General features: G+C 39.7%; 1 protein-coding gene across 1 annotated transcript in view; it reads left to right on the top strand.

The window, feature by feature from the left end:
• Positions 1-25,690, top strand: part of LOC145401213 (zinc finger MYND domain-containing protein 11) — a 643,482-nt gene that overhangs the window by 605,785 nt on the left and 12,007 nt on the right. Inside the window, exon 15 of the mRNA XM_080273521.1 lies at positions 18,194-18,355. Coding sequence (XP_080129647.1) covers positions 18,194-18,355 — 162 coding nt within the window. The remainder of the gene's footprint in view (positions 1-18,193; positions 18,356-25,690) is intronic.

Below are 25,690 nucleotides of genomic sequence, written 5' to 3'. Positions count from 1 at the left end.
ATGCTGCATACAAAGACCCCTTAGCACGTAGGGAGAGCCCTCTCAATGTCAGGAGAGGCAAGAGCTCCCTGAACTTCTTCCAACCACTTCTCACCCTAGCCACAGAGCTAGCTCCAGCCCCACCTCCAGCACACAACATGTCTCCCAAATAACAAAGCTCTTCCACACACTCAAGAGATTCACCAGCAAGTTCAATCCTTTCACGTCTGACGATCTCCACCTGCTCACCCCGGCACGCCGTACACATAAAATCAGCATTATCTCGCAGTCTACCTCTGATACCACTACATCTCTTATGCACCCATTTATCACACACACTGCACAAGATGGAATTACTTCCCACGCCCTTGTGGCAAACTGCACATGGCCACTCTCCCTCGACTTTGACAGTACCGCCACCAACCCTAGATATCATCAATTTTGTTTTATCTGCATTTACCCTTAAACCCTTTTGCCCCATACCATCTCTCCACTTCCTAAACCTTTCCTCCGCCTCCCTTTCATTCTCTGCAATCAACACCAAATCATCAGCATACAACAACTCCAACGGGAGTCCGTTTCTAAAGTCACGTGAAAGGGCTTCAAGTACCATGATAAACAACACGGGACTCAAGACTGACCCCTGATGCACACCAACATTCACGGAAAACTCATCACTCAAATCTCCATTCACTCTCACCTGGGTGTGAGCACCCACATACATGGCCATAACCACCCTAACCATCCACTCCTCCAAGCCAAGCTTTCTCATTGCCCACTTCACCACCTCTCTAGGGACCCTGTCAAAGGCCTTTTCCAAATCAACAAAAACAAAATAAAGATCCCTTCTCCTACCAATATATTTTTCCTGAAGCTGTCGAACAATGAATATGGCATCAGTGGTCCCCCTACCTGGCATAAACCCAAACTACATCTCATCAATATTCACTCTTTCTCTAATCATACCTTCTAAAACTCTCTCCATTACCTTCATTATCTGATCTAAAAGCTTTATACCTCTATAATTTCCTCTTTCCAGGGCATCACCCTTCCCTTTATACACATTTACAATTACACTCTTCAGCCAATCATCTGGGACAACACACTCATAAATAATCCTATTTATCAGGTCAGTGACTAAACTCACCCCTATATCGCCTGAGGCCTTCAACATTTCGGCAGTCAACCCAGACACACCTGCTGCCTTCCCCACCCTCATCCTGCCTATTGCCTCATTCACAGTAGCAGTATCAATCAAAGGCCAAGGGCCAGACACTGGATCTGCTGGCTCCAAACCTTCCCTGTCCCAGTCAAACTCCAATGGTGAAGCACTAAATAAGAATTTCCAATCAGTTTTTACGGAAGAAAATAATCTTGAGAGGGATTATATGAAACATGCATGCCGACACATACTACCAGATATACAAATATCAGAAAAAGAAATACAGGAGGAGTTAAGTAAATTAGACAACGGAAAAGCAAATGGTCCTGATAGAAATTTCATGTTGGGTGCTACATGAATGTGCAAAGGAGTTAAGTAAACCATTATCTTTAATTTTCATGGAATCCTTGGGACAAGGTAAACTACCTGATATTTGGAAGAAAGCAAAAATTGTTCCCTTGTTCAAGAAAGGGAATAGACAAAAGCCACTCAACTACCGACCAGTATCACTAACCAGTGTTGTAAGCAAGATATTAGAAGAGCTGATAAGAAAAGCTTGGGTAAATCATCTAGAAGAGCTCAATATGATAACAGAAAGACAGTTTGGTTTCAGAAAGGGAAAATCCTGTGTTACTGATCTGTTGAGCTACTATGATAGAGTAACAGAAACATTACAGAACAGAGAAGGATGGGTGGACAGTATCTATTTAGATTTCAAGAAAGGGTTTGACAGAGTACCACACCAAAGACTTTTATGGAAACTGTATCATCAAGGAGGAATCTGAGGCAAACTGTATTGTTGGATGCAAGATTTTCTCAAAAAAAGAGAAATGAGAACAGTACTAACGGGAAATTACCCATCATGGAGGGAAGTGACTAGCAGAGTTCCACAGGGCTCAGTGCTGGCAACAATTACGTTTTTAGTGTATATAAATGATATAGACAGTAACATTGGAAATGAAAGTTATCTAAATATGTTTGCTGATGATGCAAAAATACAAAGGAGAATTAATAACACAGACTATTATGAAGAGTTACAAGAATTAAATAAACTTCATGAATCTAGCAATACATGGCAAATGGAATTCAATTTGGACAAGTGTCATGTAATCAAGTTTGGTAAAAGTGGAAAAAGACCTGATTGGGATTATAAGGTAGGAAGTAAATCCCTACACACATCAGAAAAAGAGAAGGACCTAGATGTGATTATCAATAACAGACTATATCCAACTGAGCAACAGCCCAAAAGTCTTTAGCATATAACTCATACTTAAAATAAAAAACATCTGAATCACTCTCCCTATTTAAAATTGCTAGAAATCATGCAAAAGCTGTAATAAATCAAGGTAAATCAAACTTTCTACAAAAGCTAGCATCAAAACTACTTAACAACCCTAATGACAATAGAATATTTTGGTCGTCTTAATTCTTTCAATAATAACTTTAACAAGTCATCATCCATTCCCCCTCTAAAATCTTCAGATGGCAACATTACAAATGACCCGCGTAGGAAATCAGATATTTTTGGCAGTACATATGCTAGAAATTCTACCATAGACGATGCCAGCCAGAACGTCCCAGTACTAGAACTTGACTCTCCCGAAATTGTTCCACTTTAAATACAGACAAGATATGTAAAATCCATCCTAGACAATTTACCTACCAACAAAGCTCCAGGCCCAGATGGAATTCCGCCAATTGTTTTGAAAGAGTGTTCCCCTGAACTTGCCTCTGTTCGAGCTAAATTATTCAGACTATGTATACGTACTTCTTCATTCCCAAATTCATGGAAAGAAGCCAATATCCACCCAATTCCGAAGAAAGGAAGTTCCTCTGACCCCTCTGATTACAGACCAATAGCTGTCACATCTCTTGGTAAGGTATTTGAAACTTTAATTAATAAGCACATTGTTAAACATCTTGAATCCAGCAACTTAATTAGTGATAGGCAATATCGTTTTTGCCACAAAAGATCCACCATTGACATACTCAATCTCCTGACTCATACCATCCATCAATCAATTGACCTACATGGAGAAACTCATGCAGTAGCCCTTGATATTTCTAAAGCTTTCAACAAAGTATGGCACCATTCCCTGCTGTCCAAACTCCTTTGCTATGGACTAATGTCTTTTGTTCCTTTGATTTCCTCATATCTCAGTGACAGGAAAATAAGAGTAAAAGTAGATGATGTATATTTCAATTTCCACTCAGTTAACGCCAGCGTGCTGCAGGGATCAGTTCTGGCGCCAACTCTGTTCCTGGTGCATATATCAGTCACCCACAACCCCATCCACTCATATGCAGATGACTGAACACTACATAGTTCATTGAAACTCAGACACCCATTTACAAAGTCTAATATCTCTACCTCTCAATTCAGTACAGCCATCTCCATAAATCAAGACCTATCTACAATCAGAGAATGGGGACAAAACAACCTTGTCTCATTTAATGCTAGTAAAACTAAATATATACAATTTACTAATAGACAGATAATGCCAGATTCGTATATTACCTTCAGTGCTACTAGTATTCCCATCTCCAAAAGTATTGAAATTCTCGGCATCTCACTTAACAATGCCCTCAGCTAGACCTCTCATGTTAGGTCACTTGCTAAAACTGCCTCAAAGAAACTTGGATTATTGTACAGAATCTGTAATTTCTTCTCTGACGAGCTGTTAGCTATAGTTTATAAGAGTCACGTTCGCTCTCAGCTTGAATATTGCTCACCCTTGTGGAGTGGATGTGGAGAGGTTGCATTAAAACAACTAGACAAAATTCAGAACAAAGCTGTTAGAATTATTAACAATCCTGCTATTACAAGTAAACTACCTCCCCTACAAGTAAGAAGGAATGTTGCCTCCCTTGCATTATTTTACAGATATTTTTATGGCAAATGCTCAGACGAAGTTGTGTCCATGGTGCCACCTCTCCATGCATTCCCTCGTGCTACACGGGCATCTGGTGGCGCTCATGACTGGAATGTCACTCAGCCATATTGCAGAGCTTCTGCCTATCAGAATTCTTTCATTCCCCGAACTGCATCTCTTTGGAACTCATTTCCCCAGAGTTGTTTCCCTCCAAACTTCAACCTACAGCTGTTCAAATCTAACTGTTACAGATATTTTATGAACAGAGGACACTAGTAATCTGGTGTATGGATTATTATTTTTTTTTATTCATTTGTGTTTCCTTCCTCTGTTCTGTAAAAAGAAAAAAATATATATATATATATTTTTCCTCAGCTTGAAGTCATGACCTCTTCTTTCGTCATCCAACACAAAAAGATCTTCTCTATTCGCCCTTTCCAATTCTCTTACATTTCTAAATATTGTGATCAAGTCACCTCTTTCCCTTCTCTCGGCAGTGTTGTAACGTCAGTTTTTCCAATCTCTTCTCGTAGGTGAGTTCCCTTAAGCACGGTATCATCCTCGTTGCCATCTGTTGAACCCTCTCTAGTTTATCAATATGCTTCTTAAAATGAGGTGACCATACCACAGCCACATACTCTAGTCTTGGTCTTATCATGGGCACTATCAACTCCCTCAGCATTTCCTCATCCATATAATTAAAAGCCACTCTCATGTTGGTCAGTAATCCATAGGTTTCGCCAATGATTCTGTTTATAGGCATTTCCAGTGACAAGTCATCCTGAATAATCACTCCTAAGTCTTTCTCATCTTTTCTTTTGCTAATTATCTCATTGCCCATTTTATAAGTCCAGTGCAGTCTCTTTTCACTCATTCCCAGTTCTAATACATGACACTTCTTGGCGTTAACATCCATTTTCCAAGTCTGGCTCCAGCTGTGGATTTTGTCCAAGTCTTCTTGCAGTTTTTTACAACTACCAATACATGTAATATGTTTCATGATTTTAGCATCATTTGCAAACATACACATGTAACTATTCAAACCCTCTGGCAAATCATTTACATACTGTATATCAGAAACATTATTGGACTAAGACAGAGCCCTGGGGTACTCCACTAGTCATGTTTCTCCAATGTGAAACTTTGTCTCTTATAACTGTTCTCGTCTGCCTTCCTATCAAATAATCGCCCATCCACTTTAATAATTTCCCATGCACCTCTCCAAAGGTCTTCAACTTCCACAGCAGTCTCCTATAGGGTACCCTATCAAATGCTTTCTTGAGATCAAGACAGACACAATCTGTCCATCCCTCCCTCTCTTGTATGACATCTATTACCCTACTGTAGAAACTTAATAGGTTAGTAACACATGATCTTCCCTCCATAAAACCAAATTGTCTTCGTGTTATCACTTCATTTTCTTCTAAATGCTTTATCCATCTTTTTCTAATAATTTTTTTTGCAGGTTTTACAAACAATACTAGTATGTGATACAGGTCTGTAATTGAGTGGATCTTCCCTATCACCTCCCTTGAAGATGGGCACAATACTTGCCCTTTTCCAATCTTTTGGTAACTCCATTTTCCAATGAGGTCTTGATGATGACATAAACAGGCCACATTAACTGGTCAGCACATTCCTTCAAGATCCATCCAGCCACACCATCTGGTCCCACTGCTTTTCTCACATCCAAATCCTCATCAACTGTAGCACCTCATTCACATCAACTGTAATTTCTGCCATTCCCATCATCCTGGGTTCCATTTCAGGTTCCCTAAATTCCTCTTCCAACACATAGACTGACTGCAGCTTGTTCCTTTTCAGGTTCCCTAAATTCCTTTTCCAACACACAGACTGACTGCAGCTTGTTCCTTTTCAGGTTCCCTAAATACCTCTTCCAACACATAGACTGACTGCAGCTTGTTGGTCATTATTTTGCACAATTCTTCTTCTCTTTCATAAGTTTCATCTTCATTCCTCAATCATATTATCTTGTCGTTAACTTTCATTTTACCATTTACAAACTGGAAAAATAGTTTTGGCTCTTTTTTACGTTTAGTTACAATATCCTTTTTTGTATTTCCTTTCTTCTTCTTTCTGCACGCTTACATATTCATTTCTTACCTACTTGTACTCCTCCCAAGCCCTTTCACTATACCTTCTTCTCACTTTATTCCATGCCATTCTACATCTGTTGTTAAAACCATTCTTTCTTCCATTCCATAGCTGCAGAAAAATTTGAGACATATTTACTAACTCTTGTTCTATATACTTTATCAAAAACTCATATTTCCCATCAACATCTGTGTGTGTGTGTGTGTGTGTGTGTGTGTGTATAATTCACCAGGTCGGTCAGGATCATTTGATGGTCGTGATCGTCAGCTTTTTACCCTCCCGGAAGAGAGCTGAGAGCTCATATAGTCCGATCTAAGGGCAAGGCTGTGACTTCACACACGCACACACCCGTCCCCTTGCTCAAGGGAGACAGTAACAACCCACTTCGTCAGTGAAACTTTTCGCAACCTGAGCGAGGCGCGAACTCCTGTCCACAGGTTGGCAAGCGAGAACATTACCACTGCCCCAGCGAGCGGTGTGTGTGTGTGTGTGTGTGTTCTTACCTAATTGTTCTCACCTAATTCTCTCTTTACAGGAATGAGTCAAGCTCATACTGTCCCATGTCTTAAACCATTTTTATCGTACATATCCTAAAATTTATGAATTGTTTTGGCACACACTATTTCATTCGGTAGTGCATTCCACTGATCAATTGCCCTATTTGGGAAACTAAATTTCCTTATGTCTTTACCACCTCTCTTTTTATGCAGTTTTTTGCAGTGTCCTCTTGCCGATGCATCCCCATAGGTTATGTAATCATTTATGTCTATTTTCTCATTCCACGACAAACATTTGTATAGCATAATCATGTTGAATGCTGTGAAGAGTATGTATGATGGTGCTAAGGCTGCAGTGCGTGTGGATGGTGAACTAAGTGAATTTTTCTCCTTGGAGGTTGGGTTGAAACGGGGATGTGTCATGTCTCCATGGTTGTTCAATCTGTTCATGGATGGGGTAATAAAAGAGGTACAAGGTAGGGTAGTGGATGTTGGAGTGGCCCTGGTGAGAGAGGATAGTGTTTGGAAACTCCCTGTACTGTTGTTTGCAGATGATACTGTGTTGTTGAGTGAAGACGAAGGGGAGCTGCAAGGCTTGATGGATGAGTTTGGGAGAGTGTGTAAGAAACAGAATCTAAAGGTGAATGTAGGGAAGAGTAAAGTGATGGTCTTTGAGAGAGGTGAAGTCAGTGAATGTACAGCGAGGTTGGATGGTGAGGAATTGGAAAATGTGAGTACGTTTAAGTACTTGGGTAGTGTGATGTGTAAAAGGATGGAGGTTTGGAGGGTGAAGTGCTTGAAAGGGTACAGTAGGGAAGAAAGGTTGCTGGTTCTTTGAAAGCAGTGATAAGAAACAGGGAAGTGAGCATGCAACTGAAAAAGTTACCACATGACAGTACAGTATTGTGATACCAACTCTAACGTATGGAAGTGAAGCTTGGACATTGTTGGAAGGACACAAGTCAAGAGTGAGAGCAGTGGAAATTAGTTATTTAAGAGAAGCCTGTGGAGTCACATGGAGAGACAGGCTGACAAATGAGGATATAAAGGAGTGTTGTGGTGTGGATGTGGATGTGATAGGAAGTGTTATGAGGAACACACTGAGGTGGTTTGGCCATGTGGAGAGGATGGAGGGTGAAAGACTGATGAAGAGAGTGTATGTGAGTGAGGTGGAGGGGGGAAGAGGGAGGGGGAGGCCGAGGATGAGATGGAGGGATGGGGTGGAGAGGTATATGAGAGAGGGGGGTGTGAGTTGGGAGCAGGGCAGTGAAATGGCAGTGGACAGGACAACGTGGAGGCGATTTGTTTGTGGCCACCCCAAATGGGATTGAGGCGTCTGGCAATAGATAGATAGATAGATGTCTCCTCTTTTCCTTCTCTCCTGTAGTGTAGGTTGATTCAGTTTTTCTAGTCTTTCTTCATAGCTCAGATCCCTTAAGCTTGGTACCCATCTTGTAGTGGCCATTTGAACTTTTTCAGTCTTATCTATGTGTTTTTTGAGATGAGGACTCCAGAATCCTGACGCATACTCCAGGGTTGGTCTGATGAATGATGTTACTATCTTTCATAGCATGTCTTCATGTATGTATGTGAATGCTATTCTCATATTTGCAAGCAGTGTATACATGCTCCATACATTCTCACTGATGTGGCCAGCTGGATAGTCTGTTATTGATAATCACATCTAGGTCCTTCCCTTTTTCTGATGTGTGTAGGGTTTTACTTCCTACCTTATAATCCCAATCAGGTCTTTTTCCAATTTTACCAAACTTGATTACATGACACTTGTCCACATTGAATTCCATTTGCCATGTATTGCTAGGTTCATGAAGTTTATTTAATTCTTCTTGTAACTCTTCATAAGAGTCTGTGTTATTAATTCTCCTTTGTATTTTTGCATCATCAGCAAACATATTTAGATAACTTTCATTTCCAATGTTACTGTCTGTATCATTTATATACACTAAAAACATAATTGGTGCCAGCACTGAGCCCTGTGGAACTCTGCTAGTCACTTCCCTCCATGATGGGTAATTTCCCCTTAGTACTGTTCTCATTTCTCTTTTTTTTTTTTTTTAGAAAATCTTGCATCCAACAATACAGTTTGCCTCAGATTCCTCCTTGATGGTACAGTTTCCATAAAAGTCTTTGGTGTGGAACTCTGTCAAACCCTTTCTTGAAATCTAAATAGATACTGTCCACCCATCCTTCTCTGTTCTGTAATGTTTCTGTTACTCTATCATAGTAGCTCAACAGATCAGTAACACAGGATTTTCCCTTTCTGAAACCAAACTGTCTTTCTGTTATCATATTGAGTTCTTCTAGATGATTTACCCAAGCTTTTCTTATCAGCTTTTCTAATATCTTGCTTACAACACTGGTTAGTGATACTGGTCGGTAGTTGAGTGGCTTTTGTCTATTCCCTTTCTTGAACAAGGGAACAATCTTTGCTTTCTTCCAAATATCAGGTAGTTTACCTTGTCCCAAGGATTCCTTGAAAATTAAAGATAATGGTTTACTTAACTCCTTTGCACATTCATGTAGCACCCAACATGAAATTTCATCAGGACCATTTGCTTTTCCTTTGTCTAATTTACTTAACTCCTCCCGTATTTCTTTTTCTGATATTTGTATATCTGGTAGTATGTGTCGGCATGCATGTTCCATATAATCCCTCTCAAGATTATTTTCTTCCATAAAAACTGATTGGAAATTCTTATTTAGTGCTTCACACATATTCCTCTCTTGTGTGTAGGTGATCCCCTCATCTGTAATGGATTGTATTTTATCTTTTACTTTGGTTTTGCTTCAGATGTAGCTGTAAAATAGCTTCGGTTGATCACTACTTTTATTTATGATGTCCTCCTCAGACTGATTCTGGGCTTCCCTCCTTATTCTTGTTTAAGCGTTTCTTGCCTGTTTATAGTTGTTATATGTCCTTTCACTATTGTGTCTTCTGTATCTGTACCACAACAAGTCTCTTTTTTTTCTTCTGATTTTTTACATTCTGTATTAAACAATTTCTTTATTTTCTTTTCTGCATCTTTGTGCTGTGGGATGTACTTCTGGACTCCTATTTCATAAAATACACAGAATTTTCTATATATAAGATTTAAATCTTGTCCTCTAAGCTCTTTTTCCCAATCTGTTTCTAAGAAGTATTTCTTTAGGTCATGATAGTTGCCCTTTTTGTAGTTAAGGCTCGTTTCGTAACTTTCATTACTATTAACTATGTCATATGCAATCCTGAAGTTGTAATTTAATACTGCATGGTCACTTTTGCCGAGTGAAGGGTGATACATTATATTGTCAATATAATTTTCTTGCCTAATAAATATAAGATCTAGTACTGATGGTATGTCAAGTCCTCTTTTTCTGGCGCTTTCTTTTACATGCTGTGTTAGGAAAAACTGGACAAGATCCAGGAGCTTTTGGTCCCAACAGCTTTCCTGGCTTTTTATATCTAGAGTATTCCAATTTATATTTGTACTGAAATCTCCAGTTCGTATAATTCTTTCAGATTTCTCCTCCATTCTATGTGGTAATGCTCTTGAACTTTGAATTGTTTTCTCTGCCAGGTCTTCATATTCGCCTTTTTCCCAAATGGTTGATCTGGGTGGCATGTATATATCTGCCACAATGGGGTGCTTTGTGGGGTGGAAGACAATTGACAATCGTCATGGTCGAGCCTGCCACAGACGTCGTAGGACACGCATGCTCATGAATCATATGCTGCATTTGTTTGTGTGCACTTGTGATAGGATTAATATCATTCCTACTTACAAAACCACTTACACTCTCCAATGAATATACACAACAAGAGCTTATTCATTTGTTTGAGTCATACAAAAAGGTAAAAATATTCTAATCTGGCAAGTCTAGCAACTAGTCAGCTCATTCATCCCTTATAATTTAATGTTTTCTATGTTAATTCTTTAGAAATGAGTAGATTTGTATCTCTTAATACAGTATATGGTTTCAATGAGGAAAGTCATATTTTCCTCCTCTGAGACGATTTACTAACTTAAATTTATTAATGCCTAAATTCGCCTTCAGTCAACGATTTCGACAAACCGTCCCAAATCCAGGAACGGTCAACAGTCATTTTTTGCCTGCTCTGAGAGAGGTCAGAAGGGTGGAATGAAGTCGAGAGGATGCACGCTGAGAATCTGAGATGTCAGGATCGTACTGTTATGTTCCCCTGTGCATTAATAGGGGTGGCCATCAATTTCCTCAGATTATGAATGATGAAATTACAAAATAAACAATTTGGATAATATAGTGTCATACAGTATGTATATATTTCTCCAAGTGGCTAATCAATCCAGAATAGAATATATTCTCTATAATAAGTATATATAGAAAACTATATGTATATATATAAAAATATGTGTTTTTCACTTTCACAAAGTACACACTGCTTCCTACCCAGATGACTTAACACTCCCACACACACTTCATGACTGGTGTACTACGAAAAGACTCAGAATGGCCTCTTTTAGGGTAGAACACAGTCATAACTCACACCTCACTATCAACAACATCCCTCTTGTCCCACATGCACACAAAATCTTTGGTGAAATGAAAGCACAGTAACAGAAGAATTTGGTAATATCTTGCAGCATAGAGTAGTTAGTTAGAAGCTGATCTGTAAAAATATTTATCTAAGACAGCCTTTCTGAAATTATCTTGATGTCCTCAAATGTGAATATTACAAAATCTTGGGTGCCGCAATATTAGTAAACAAAAGCAGAGTCTATCTTGTCCCTGGGACTGTACCTTCAATGTGCATGCGCCACTTGGATATTTGGGATGTTACGAGCGTCGTACCGATTTTTTACTTATATTGGCTAGTAATCGACTTGAAGAGGGCAATTACAAAGTATTTCGTTCCAGCCAGTAGTGAGTAATGTAACTCCACCTCTTTCAGTACAATAAAAGACTACTAATGCAAAATAAATGAGGATCTTGGAGTTCATTTGATGCTAATCTAGCTGGATAAATATTTTTTATGTATTACTATGAAAATAATAAGTAGTTTCCCTTCATTTCTTCTCAATTATTTGAGAAAAAAATAATTCCTCTACACATTACAAACATTAATTTGAATCATAAGTCCACACAAAGATAAATTATTAATGATTCATGAGAGTGCGACTGTTCACTGTCAGTGGCAGGCTCGACCACTTCAATGGCGGCCCCAAAGCACCCCATTACTTTCCCTTCAAACGTACTAATCTCTGCTGCAATCAGTTCTACCTGTGAGGGTACATCTAGATCTATTTCCTTGGCCTGCAGATTTTTCTTTGCTAATATTATAATTCCTCCTCCTATTTTTAAGTTCCCATCTCTTCTCCATATAATGTATTCCTCTAGGTTTAGTGTACCGTTTGATATCCTTGGTGTTAATTTTGTTTCAGTTAGGCAAACAATATGTGATTCCTTTTCTTTGATATAATTATTCATCTCTAGTAATTTAGATACCATTCCATCTACGTTAGAGTACATCAACTTAATCATCTTGTTAACATACTTGTCATGACCTGGGTCTACTACCTTGCTCTTTTTTATTCCCTCCTGTTTATGTACCACTTTAGAACCTGCAATCCAATTATTTTGTAAAAAAATGTGTTCTTCTCTTCCTCTGATCTTCCCTCATTCTTTGTTCTTGTCTCCTCCCTCTTCTTATAAATCCAAGTTCCTCTTGAGTTAGGCATCTTTTATCCACACATTTTTGAAGTCCTCTTTTTCCATAAGTTTGTTTGCATTTTTCAGTATTTCCTCCACAGTGTTTACATTCTGGAAGGTTGCTTTCAGGGTCCTTGATTTATTTCTCTCATATTTCCTTAGCCTTTTGTGTTCCTCTGTGTCTTTACTACAGATTTCCTCTGACACTTCCTTCAATATGTTCATTACATTTGCCATCTCCTTTTTGTCTCTCGAAATCTTGTTTTTTATTTCTTCCTCCTCTATACCAGTGATTACTATAGATTTGTTGATGTCAGCTGAATCTCTGACCAATTTTGGATTGTTTTGGATTATTTTCTTCACTTCCTTTTTAATGCTCTTTTCTTCAACTCATGTTTCTAAGTCTTTCTTTACTTTCACCATTTCAGCATATGTGGTTTCCACATCATTTTTGTAGCTTTGCATCGCTTCATTTACATGGGTTTCTTCTTCTCAGTATCACTGTTATGATCTATCTGAGTGCTTGCCTGCCTTACTGTCTCTGTATCATTTCTGAACTCTTCCATAATTCTCTCATGGTTGACAGCTGTGCTTGCCATTTCACTAATCTTCCTTGTAAGTGTACCCAGCCCAACTGATAATTCATCTATTGTTGTGTCTTTCTTATTAATCTCCTTTACTAAATTTTCATTTTCTTCCTTGTGCATGTGCACCTGCTTTTTAATTTAATCTATTTCACTCTGAAATGCCTTCTCTAATCTGTACACTCGTTCTACCAGCTTATTTTGCATCTCCATTTCCACCAGTTCCTGGTAGAAATCATTATCCTGCTTTTTATCTCTGTCCCTTTCTTAACTCCTTCCAAAGTTGATTTGCTACAGATGGTGGTCATCTTCTGGTACTGACAGAAGGCTTCTACTTACAGTTTTGCATTCCTCTACGTCACAGACTAAACAGTCAACACTAAAACAGCTAATCTGCTTGTTCAGCACTGCTGTCTACTTTGTTGTATTGTGTTATTGGAACAACATTTTTACTTAAACTTCCTCTTTTTTATTAGAACACAATTTAGTTGGACCTAGTACTGAGCTTGACTCATATAAAGACACTTTTTAGGTATAGCCATTTGAGGGCCGAGATTGACCCAGTGCGGAGCAATGCACAGGCACGTCCTCTCACTCTCGCGTCTAGTGTGTGTGTGTGTGTATACGAGTGAGTCAGTGAGTGAGTGAGACTACAGGGGAAGGTACTAGAGCAGTTTGGCTTTCTTGTCTCCTTTCCTGTCCCCTCCCCCTCCCCCATCCCCATTTGTCTCCCTCCCGCACCCCTGCTAGTCTCCCTCCCCTACCCCCACTTGGTGTACTGCCAGGCATGTCTCCCTCCCTGTGCCCCTGCCCTCCCCCATCCCTGCTTGTCTACCTCCCCATACCCATGCCCTACCCACCCCCGCTTGGCACAATGCCAGCTGCCTGTCTGGTAATTTAGTTGCCCTGAAGCATCTCAACACCACATGTCTACCACCCTACACTCCTCCATGTGATGTTTGATGTGCCATTTTTTTGGCAATAGTAGTGTTTATGAGGATAATAACATTACCTACAGTGTTTCTGTGTCAGTCTCTACTGACTAAGGTATATGAGACTTTGGGTTTGGGTTTGGGTTTGGAACTCATCTTTGGCTTTTCTTCTGTATCTTATGGGGAAAATTGCTTCAATATCCGACATACTCGCCGACCGAACACTCTCACTGGTACACAACACTGCCAGATATTGGGGTATGGGTGTATACCATATTTTGCGGCATATAAGATGCACTTTTTTCCCCCAAAAATACACTGAAATGTCCCCATGGATCTTCAATGATGAATGTCATGAGGTTAAATTGGAGTCAGCTCTGGCTTACTACTTATCATTGGTAGAATATACAAACTGCTTATAAAATGTGATATTGTGAAAAATAAGATGCACCTGAATGTTTACTCAGATTTTGGAAAAACTTCAAGGACAGCCACAACTCCTGTTGACAGTGATACCACCTGATGTTTGCAGGTGAATATAACTGGAAGTCCTCAATGCAGGCATGGATTTTTAAGACAAACAAGTTTAAAACTTTTTACTGACCTTTACTTCTTGTGATTTTATATTCTCTTTGCATGAATGATGCTGATGCGTTACATGAAATCAAGTCTTCTTCTTCTTCTTGTGGGTTTTAGGGTCACGGCCAAAACAATGGCCCAATGCCCTGCCAATGCAAAGTTCGCCATGTGGGATGGTCCTGCAGGGGCAGTTGCAAGTGGTGATGGGTCTGCTCTGTCAAACAGACCAGGGTTACTCAGCAACAATAACAACAACAGCCTTACCAAGCACCTTCAGTAAGCCTCTAAATAGTGTATGCCTAACCTCTAAATACTGTATGCCACAGCTATCTCATACCAATTTCTTTAACTCAGGGCAAATTAATTTACACTGCTTCATCAAGGAGATTTCCAGTTGAATTTGCTTTTTAGTGGGAAAGCATCAGTCATGTAGCATAAAGCTTTGTTTCTCCATGAATGATGACTCATTGTGACAGGAACTCCACTTCATGGAGAGATTGACCTTCCTGTCAGGATACTAGTTCAAGAAATGTACGTGCCCCTTTGTCTCAATCTTCAGCAATATGGTCTGATTTTAGTAGTGCTGCTAGTACAGTGGGCTCACACAGTACACATAATCAGAGTGCGCGAATTGCATAGTACACGAGTGACCAAAAATCATAACCATAAAACTTTGAATGTGTGAGATTAGCCCACAATATGCAAGGCAGAGGCAAAAGAGTGGCCCAAAGCCGCTATTTTCCCAGACTACGCGCCCCCCCCTCCCCACATGACGTGCCCATCATAACTTAGAGGGTGATGGGGAAGGTGCTCAAGAGGAGTCTACAGTAAGATCTCGCCAATAACAACTTCGACAATAACGTTTCCGGAAATAACGGTAAGCTAGAATAGATAACTAGTTTCTATAATAACATTTGGATTCACCTGAATAACAGTTATTTCGTGAATGCAAAGTTGTTATACTGCAAATACATCCATAACAAGATGAAGAATGAAACAAACAAACAGGAAGAGATGAAGGAAATTGCCGAAAATGTGAGCAGTAGTGAGGAGGAAATGGAGGATCCTCCCCTCACCACCTCCCCTGACTCACAGGCCACCATCCCCTCCACCTCCACAGCCCCACCTGACTCACCTGCGTCACCTGGCATACCTGCAACCCCCACCATAATGACTGTTGCTGCATTCCGGAAGGAATATAACATTCGACAGACCGTAAATTTCTTCATCAAGGCCTGGAATAATACAACACTGGCAACCGTTAAACACGCATGGTGCAGTGGGTGGTGTAGCAGGGGCACTCTGAGTGTGTTGCCGCGCCTCGGAACCCCTGCTATTTAAGTCCATCAGGCCTGTCGTCTACTGTTTTTAAGGTAACTGACCATATTTTTGTTATTTTAGCTGTATCTGTAGTATATGTCTTAAAAATGTTCTCTTTATTATATCTCTAAGGTTAAAAAAATATGAAGGTTTGAGGGGGTCCCGCGCATATGTTATTTTTCCCATAAGATTATGTATTCACAGTATGCGAAATCACAGTGCGCAAGGTCGTGGACTGCCCATCCACTCGCACACTGTGTGAGCCCACTAATCATTCTGTTTAACCTTCCTTATAAACTTTGTTAGCCATGTTTGACATACCCACAGTATCTGTTCAGTCTCAACTATATGCTGTCCTGTAGCAATAGGGAAGACTGCCCACCATCCTCTCACTCAGTGTTAGGTTACCTTCGGGTGACTTTATGCAGAGTGACCGTCCAAACTGTTTACTACAGTATACTGTAACCCAGGAAACTATGTGCTGTGCTGGGTAGTAACCATATAACCTCTGGTGGTCTAGTGGGTTTAGGCAGTCCAGCCAGTTGGGGGGTGCTGGGATACATCTGAGGGATGGGCTGGGTGTATTGCTCACATGATACCACTCAGGGGTGAATAAGATTGGTTGCCCTTGTCTTAAATGTTGGGACTGAGTAACCTAGCTCCAGGCCCAAGTGCTGCTGATGGGGCAGAAAATAGATTAAATAATGGATATATTTCATTTCTGAGTGACAGAGGAAGAAGAAACAAAATGAGAGAAAAGGGAAAAGTGGGAGAAAAATAACAGAAGGAGAAAAGGAGAGAGAAGAAAGGAGATGGAAGAAAAGCAGAAAGGGAGGGGTGGGAAGACAAAAAGGAAAAAAGCAAAGAGAGCATAGTCATGGGCATACCAATGTAATTTGTATGCACTCTGACAATAAGGTTATAACTGAAAGAAGGCAGATGGACAATACAGGGGACTGAGATAGTGAAGTTGAGGCAACAAAAGCTATTACCTCTATGACACAGTGCAGTATCACAAGAGTTACTTGAGGAGGTGAGGTGGCAAAATAAGCCTTTCTGGTAATGATGGTAGGTGCCACTGCTGTTCAGCATTAGTTGTTTTGAACCTCTTCATTATCATCGTCTAACACATGTTCTACTTTTTTAATCACTGTCTTACACATGTTTTATCTCTTTGTAGCAAGGTACATATTTAGAAATATCAGTATGCATGTTGGTGTGATAGGAAACATTAGGAGAAACACATTGAGGTGGTTTGGCCATGTGGAGAGTGAAAGACTGATGAGGAGAATGTATGTGAGTGAGGTAGAGGGGGAGAGAGGGAGGGGAAGGCCAAGGATGAGATGGAGGGATAGAGTGGAGAGGTATATGAGAGGGGTGTGTGAATTAGGAGCAGGGCAGTGAAATGGCGGGGGACAGGGTGACGTGGAGGCGATTTGTTTGTGGTCACCCTGTGTAAGGGATTAAGGCGTCTGGCAATAGATAGATAGGTAGAAGTTGATGTCACACATGGTATTAAATGAAAAAGTCAGGGTCAGATTTGAGAGATTAACATCAGCTTTTATGAAATGGGGTCAAGGAGTTGAGATGTATAGTTTTGTGAGTCAGGTTAACACATTAGTTGTGTATTTTGAGAGCTGCTGTATGTTTATGGTCAAAAAAGAGAGAGAGAAAAAAAAGTTGGCCATTTTGAAACTGTCATCTGTCCTTTATGGTTCTAAACATTCAAACAAGCCTATTCCCACAGTCCTTAAATGTTAAGACTTTATGAGTAGTATTCATTCTTTGTCCTCTGTGATCTAGAACAAACATCTCAGATCTCAATGGATACATTAGTTATAAGAGATAGAAAGCCTTGGGTACAGTTGCCTCCTTTTTATGCCATAGGATCTCTTCCTATTTCTCCTATCTTTCCTGTCACTTCTTATGCCTTTTCTTTCCTTTACAGGTGGCTTTACATTGAGTGACAAGCCAAATGGTTTCCTGTAAGCCAAGAAACCATTTACAACGCTGGGTGGTAACCATATAACCAAACTATACGTGCTCCCTACGTGTCAACAAGTGGGTTGGTGGAGGGTTGGTGCCCCTCCCTGTAAAACAACTAACTCAGTGTCAAATGGCCACCCTTTACGGGATTATGGTGTCTGGCAATAGATAGATAGATAGATAGGTATGAAGCTGTTTCCATTGCAATTGCTGGATGGTGGAGTTGCCATATCCCCTCACCAGTATGAAGAGAAGAGGAGGAAGGATTCAGAGTTTACATTCATGCCCCTTTTGTTATCTTGTAAGACATTGAGTTTAATATTTTGTCATCTGTATCCCAAGGAATCACTCTACAAAATTTTTTGCTTTGCAGTTTCTTTTACTGTAATCCATATATTGGTACTCTTTCATTTTTAAACTCTCTTTTGTTTACACACAAGTATTGTGCATTATATTTAATGATTTTCTCTCATTTTAGCTAAGAAGAGAATATGAGACAGAGAAACAAAAGGTTATCCAGTCCACTATCAAACAAATGGAGAAAGAAGCTGATCGAGTTAAGGAAGAGTTCCGTGCCAAGATCTCTGAGATTGAGGAACGGCACAAACATGCTATATCTGATACAAAGAAGAAACAGTGGGTAAGTAGCTCAGTGTTCATGAGTTTGAACAGAGGTTAGGTTTTATCAGAATTACTTAACTCTTAGTCTTGTGCAGTATGAGAATTCATCAGTTGAAGCTTTCTTTGTGATTGAAAAAGGTTTTGGCTTCATTACACAGCCTGAGGGCTGAACAGTTAAGAATATGCAGTTACTTACTCAACCATATTTTTCTTAAGGATTATGGGATGATTCTCTTAAAGTTTATGGCTAGGAGTGAAGCTAAGTGACAAGGAGAATTATGTAGTGCTCTTCTGTGGTGAATTCAAAACCTTGAAACCCTGCCTTACATACTGCCATTGAATAACTGCCATATGATGTCAGCAGTGTTGTGTGCACATGCACATACTGATTGCATGCATATGCTTATTAATGAATGTGATCTACCCGGGCTTAGCCTTTTTTTATATAGTATTGTTTAATTGATCTTTGTTGACATCAGTTAGAAGTACATGTCTAGCATCACTCTTCTGTGTTTAAATTACATTAGTCAGAGTTACAGAGTAAGCCATGCCCATTCAGACTTAATGTTCACCAGAGATAAAGATTAAATGCGATTTAAAGCAATTGGTTACCGGTAATCCATAGTTGAGATCAAGTGGTAAAGAGGAATAAGAAGGAAGTGTATCTTGCTACCAGTAACTTTCACGAGAAGCTGCTTTCATAATTTATTGCTACCATCAGAAACTTATACAGTGCAACCTCTAAAACTGAAAGTGCTTGTGTTAACAGACTATTTAAACTTCTGAGAAATCATTTATCTGGCTATCCTTGTCCTAATTCTCATGATTTAGATATGTTTTTAACACGAACACTGTACTACAGGCTAACAAGCATGCATCATGCATTCTGTTATCCAGTGTTTTTATAACTACCATTTATCTTTCATCTCTTAACTCCAGATGATGGTAATTATCAGTATAGTACTGGTTACTAACCATGAAGTATTTTTCTTACATTTTTCTTTTTCCTCGTCTCCTGTATGATGACTTGTTCTAAAACACTGCAGTTGTATTCAAAATTATCATCAATCAGTAAGTTGTATGGGAAAGTAATTTTGCATTCATTTGTTTATGTACAGTCTCTCCTTGAAGTGATGGCAGAGTATCCAGAAGATTTCATTCAGCAATAATGCACATACTCTTTCTTTTACCTTTACAAGGTGAAACCTGTTATGTAAATTGTAAGACAAACAATAAGTGAATGCCAAAGTACCTGTACACTTCAGAATTTTAGGAAACTGTTAGTTACAAAAACAGGATATCCTAAACATAACTTACTGGAATTTTAGAACTATCGCTCAGGGACAGTCAGGAATAATTTGCAGAGTTTAAATGTACTGTGTAACATGCAGTAATGTTTAGTAGCATAAGACTAAAAAGAAAAGGGCTTCTATAAGTAATTAAAATCAGTCGTCATTATTCACAGAATAATTTCTGTTAGAATACTAGTGAATAATTTAAAGTCATTTTATTTCCATTTCTGTTGTCTCCATGGCTGATGACAGAAAGAGGGAAAGTGGCATAAGTTAGCAGGCTATTTTAAATGACCCGATCAACAAACACGATTGGAGACAATTTTTGCTTAAAGCATGTAGTTGTTACACTGCATTTGGCCAGTTTTCCAGTAAGAAGTCTGGAAGACTTAATATAAGCCAGAGGACTATCAGTGAATGAAAACAAAGAACCTTAGAAGTTTGCCAAGAGTTGGATCTCCATGGAGAATGCCAAATCTGTGTCGCAGTCTAATATCCATAGTGTTAAACAGTTGGCAAGAGTAATTAAATGCAGAAGTTCATAAACAAATCACTGAGTTGAAAGCTTCCAGTCAACATACTGAGTTTAGCAGGACATAGCAATTAAAAAGAAAGATATTACAGATTAAAGACAAAGCAAAATTATGTGCTTTTGTAGTGCAAGCGTTTGTAAGCTTATGTTCTGGTCCTCTTTATTGTCTAATGTACGAGAAAAAGACAAAATCTTTCACACCTTCATGTAACTGAAAATAATATTGCATCAGTAGGAAATAGAGTAACTAATTACAGTTAAAGTATAACAAGTGAGGGGAAAACAAGGAATAAAGGACAGAAAGGTCTAGCTGCCACCTCAGGTATCCTTACTAAGGATAATTTCATTGTTGTCGCATCCTTATTGTTGCTATATCATCACCATAGCATTTGAAACTAAAATAGGTTTTTGCAGTCACAAGAATTTTCTGTAACTGGTCTTCCAAACTAGATCATCTGAATTTGAAATCCCCTAAGTAAAAACATCAGGAATGGGGTTGGTGCGTGTGGAATGATTCATTACACATTCATTTAGATCTGGAAATTGTGTCTTAAAGGGGTAACATATAATATATGACTACCTCATGTTATTCATTTTTCATATTCTCAGTGTGATATACTGTGCACAGTTATCTCTCATTTATCCATCGTCACAATATCCAGCCTATCGCATTATCTGTTGCTGTTGGATAAACCCAATTAAAACAGTATCTGGTGAAATTAGGCAATATCTGGCTCAGAAACAGTGCTGCATTTTTTGGCAGTAAAGTGTATCATCCAGCTCAGACACAGAATCCAATCAGCGTTGGAAGGCAAGGCGAAACAATACGAAAACGTGAAGGGCTGCGAAAATATCCTCACGTACAGCAAGGCTGTGAGGAGAGGAGGGACGTGGACTCAACTGAGAAGCGCGCGAAAATTTGTTTACCAGAGAGGGGTTAGTTCATTTTCTCTCAACAAGTGAGTGCGGCGCTATACACCGTGCCTATTTTGAATTTTTCATACAGTATTCCATTAACCTCTTCATAGTTGCCGGCCTTGAACAACACTTCACTGTTTCGGTATTAGCGACGTTGAGTTAGGGCATCATAAAAAACTACGAACAATTACGGGAAGGGAACGAAGGTCACTGGTGTGTGTACATGACCCTACTCTACCATCCCATCAGTCAGGTGTTCTCTTCTCTCCAGATGTATTTGCCGATGTTTACTTGCTTATGTTACATGCACCCTAATTTTGAGTACTGTATGTTTCTTTCAGCAAGAGAACATAATTTACCACCCTCAAAATAGTCAGAAAAATATAGAAGACAAACTAGAGGAATATGAAGTGAATTGGTAAGGTCTTTAGGCTGTATGCTTACACGAAAGATTATGGGTTTTACAATTTTAAGAGACGATGTGGAACATAAATGTTTGCTATCTATCTATCTATTGCCAGATACCTCAATCCCGTTCGGGGTGGCCACAAACAAATCGCCTCCACGTCGCCCTGTCCCCTGCCATTTCACTGCTCTGCTCCCAACTCACACCCCCCTCTCTCATATACCTCTCCATCCAATCCCTCCATCTCATCCTCAGCCTCCCCCTCCCTCTTCCCCCCTCCACCTCACTCACATACACTCTCTTTGTCAGTCTCTCACCCTCCATCCTCTCCACATGGCAAAACCACCTCAGTGTATTCCTCCTAACACTTCCTATCACATCCACATCCACACCACAACACTCCTTTATATCCTCATTTGTCAGCCTGTCTCTCCATGTGACTCCACAGGCTCCTCTTAAATAACTCATTTCCACTGCTCTCACTCTTGACTTGTGTCCTTCCAACAACGTCCAAGCTTCACTTCCATACATAAGAGGTGGTATCACAATACTGTCATGTAGTAACTTTTTCACTTCCATGCTCACTTCCCTGCTTCTTATCACTGCTTTCAAGGAGCCAGCAACCTTTCTTCCCTGCTGTACCCTTTCAAGCACTTCACCCTCCAAACCTTCATCCTTACTCATCACACTACCTAAGTACTTAAATGTACTCACACTTTCCAATTCCTCACCATCCAACTTCACTGTACATTCATTGCCTTCACCTCTCTCAAAAACCATCACTTTACTCTTCTCTACGTTCACCTTTAGATTCCGTTTCTTACACACTATCCCAAACTCATCCACCAAGCCTTGCAGCTCTCCTTCATCTTCACTCAACAACACAGTATCATCTGCAAACAACAGTACAGGGAGTTTCCAAACACTACCCTCCCTCACCAGGGCCACTCCAACATCCACTACCCTACCTTGTACCTCTTTTATTACCCCATCCATGTACAGATTGAACAACCATGGAGACATGACACATCCCTGTTTCAACCCAACCTTCAAAGAGAAAAATTCACTTAGTTCACCATCCACACGCACTGTCTTAGCACCATCATACATACTCTTCACAGCATTCAACAACTTCCCATCTACTCCATATATTCTTAATACTTTCCACAATCCTTGTCTATCCACCCTGTCATATGCTTTCTCCAAATCCATGAAAGCCGCATACAACTTCTTTCCCTTCTCTAGAAACTTCTCCACTAAAGATGTAAGAATGAATATCTGATCTACACAACCTCTTCCCTTCCTAAAGCCTCCCTGTTCTTCAACTAATTCCTCTGCTCTTTCTCTAACTCTGTCAATAAGTATCCTACCATACACTTTTCCTGTTATACTAAGAAGACAGATGCCCCTATGATTACCACACACTTCTTTTTCCCCTTTTCCTTTGCACAAGGGAATAATTATACCTGACTTCCAATCCTCCGGGACTCTACCTTCCTCCCAGGCCAATCTGCACATTTTCCACATCCATTCTACTACTATCTCCCCCATACTTCAGCATGTCACCACACACTCCATCAATTCCTGGGGCTTTCCCCAATTTAACTTTCTTCATTGCTTCCACAACTTCTGTCCTACTGATTTCTTCCTGTCTTCTCACCTCCCTCCTTCTCCCAGCCATTCCCCAGCCACTTATACTCGCATTACTTCCATCCTCTATGTTAAGCAATTCCTTAAAGTGTTCTCTCCATCTGCTTACTTTTTCTCCCTTCTCCACTAGTAATCTACCATTTTTATCTTTCACTCCCCTGCTAACTTCACTTCCACCCTGTCTTACTCTTTTAATCTCTTTCCAGAACATTTACTTACAGTCCCTTCACTTTACACTCAAGTTCCTTCCAAATTCCTCATCAGCTCTCTTCTTTCTCATAATAATCTTTTCACCTCTCTCTTTCTTTCTACATATAACTCTCTCTTCCGCCTCTCAACTTCTTCCACGCCCCTATTTCTCATCCATTCATTGTATGCTTTCTTCTTTTGTGCCACAGCCTGTCTCACCTCTTCATTGCACCACGCTGTTCCTTGCACACCCCTCTGTCTTCTCGTCATCCCACACACCACATCACATGCTGCACATATTTCTTCTGTAAATATCCTGCACACATCTTCCACATCTCCCATCTGCTCCAATTCATATTTGCCCAGTCGTTCCTCAACTTCTCTCTTATACTCTGCCTTTTTCTCATCCTCTTGTAACCTTTCCACTCTCCTTACTTTCCACTCTCCTTACAAATACTAATCAGAAAAAAATTACTCTTTCGTCCCACGTGTTCCCGTAGGTTAGCATTCAGTTCCACATTCTTCGTTTGGTATCACTCTTCCCAATATATTTCGGACTGACTGAGCACAGTTATTTCTGCTCCTTAGAGTTAGTGTACATTTACTGCTCATGCTTTTGTTTGTTCTTATGTGTATGTGTGAAAGAGAGAGGACTGATACAAACAATAATGTATTCCATTATCACTTTCATAGCTGCTGGCCTTGAACAATGCCTTACTGTACTGGTGTCAGTGACGTTGAGTTAGGGTGAGCTATAAAAAACTGCAAGCAATTATGGGAAGGGAATGAGGGTCGCTGGTGTGTTTACGTGACCCTACTCTACCACCTCAAGCAGTCTGGCGTTCACAATTCACTTCATCCCAGATGTTTTCGGCCGATGTATACATGCTGATGTAACACGCATCCTAATTTTATTAATTCTTACATGAATCATAGCAAATTTTAGGATGGGTTTGGGGGGGGGGAAGCCAGGTGTGCCAGATGAGTCTTTTCACATATGTAAGAAAAAAATTAATTTTAGAACTTTGAAAAAATGGTCCCAAGGCTAACCACGGGAGCACGCAAATATCTGAACCCACAGCCATTGAGGGGGCTAAACATATGTTTTACTTTAAATAGTAAAAGCACCTTACCAAATCAGTTCTTCCTGATAGTCTGTTATATTTTTCAGATTATTTCTGGTATGGTAAATACAATAAACGTTTCTTATTAAATCTGTTTCCCTGTCATTTTTAGCTGTTCTGGTATGACAACTCTTGTTTATTTCATTAACATTAAGGCAGAAAGGACTGTCCTTCCCTAATTGTTTAACTGAACCTGGCCTAACCGAGCTTATCTGTACCTAATCATTTTAACCTAACCTAACCTCCAGTTGGGAAATTGGGAAATGATATCCACCTTTGAGCACGTTGAGTTTCTTCCACTGCGCTGGAAACGATGATAGGGGAATGTGACGATAATAACGGGGAGGAAATTTTTCAGCAAGACAAAGTAATTTGCCAAACTGAAAGTTGTCAGAAAATTACAGAAACAAGCTGGAGGATTATGAATTGAATTGGAAAGGTCTTTCTGCTGCTTCAAGTGTACAATGAAAGACACAAGTATCTTCCCAAAGTCTGACGAATATAGTGTGGAAAAATTGAACCATTTGAAACATGCACTGGTAGAAATAGGGTTTTCATTGTATTTCGCCTGGTGTAATTTTTCTTGAGACTGAACTGGAAAGATAGTTGTATCTGTCATTGTACATTTACCAGTAAATAAATCAATCTAACAGCACTTGTGTTTTGTTTCCGCCAGATTAATCGTGATTTCAGATTATTCAGGCACTTCTTCACATCATATAGTTTGGATAATCGGGCTATCTCTGCATTTCCTTTTGTATCGAGTATTGATTTTCATATCATCGAGACAGATATTTTCATACTGTGGAATTTGTCCTATATTAATTGATTTCGTACCATCAAAAATTCGTACTTTGGGTTTTCGTATTTCGTGGACTCATTGTATGTCTTAAAAATTTCCCATTTATTATATCTCTGAGGTTAAAAAAATATCAAATTTTGAGGGGTCCTGCCCATATGTTATTTTTCTCATAAGATTATGTATTCACAGTACGCAAAATCACAGTGCGCGAGGTCGTGGACCGCCCATCCACACGTGCATTGTGCAAGCTCACTGTATACAGTAGTCCTTCAATTGTCCAGACATAATAGCTCTAAAGGCATGTCTGGGTTGTGGTAACATCCGAATAATGAACACTATTCCCTTACCACACCCAGACTCTACCTATACCCACCTCCAATCTATGCCAAACTTATTTCTACGGTACCTATGCTTAATTTGGCAGTGTTTGCCAGTCATTCA

The sequence above is a fragment of the Coenobita brevimanus genome, chromosome 55, assembly GCF_032717465.1.
Source record: "Coenobita brevimanus isolate Jiangsu-jjx chromosome 55, ASM3271746v2, whole genome shotgun sequence".
In the NCBI taxonomy this organism is placed as follows: domain Eukaryota; kingdom Metazoa; phylum Arthropoda; class Malacostraca; order Decapoda; family Coenobitidae; genus Coenobita; species Coenobita brevimanus.
This window is presented reverse-complemented; position numbering and strand designations above follow the sequence as displayed.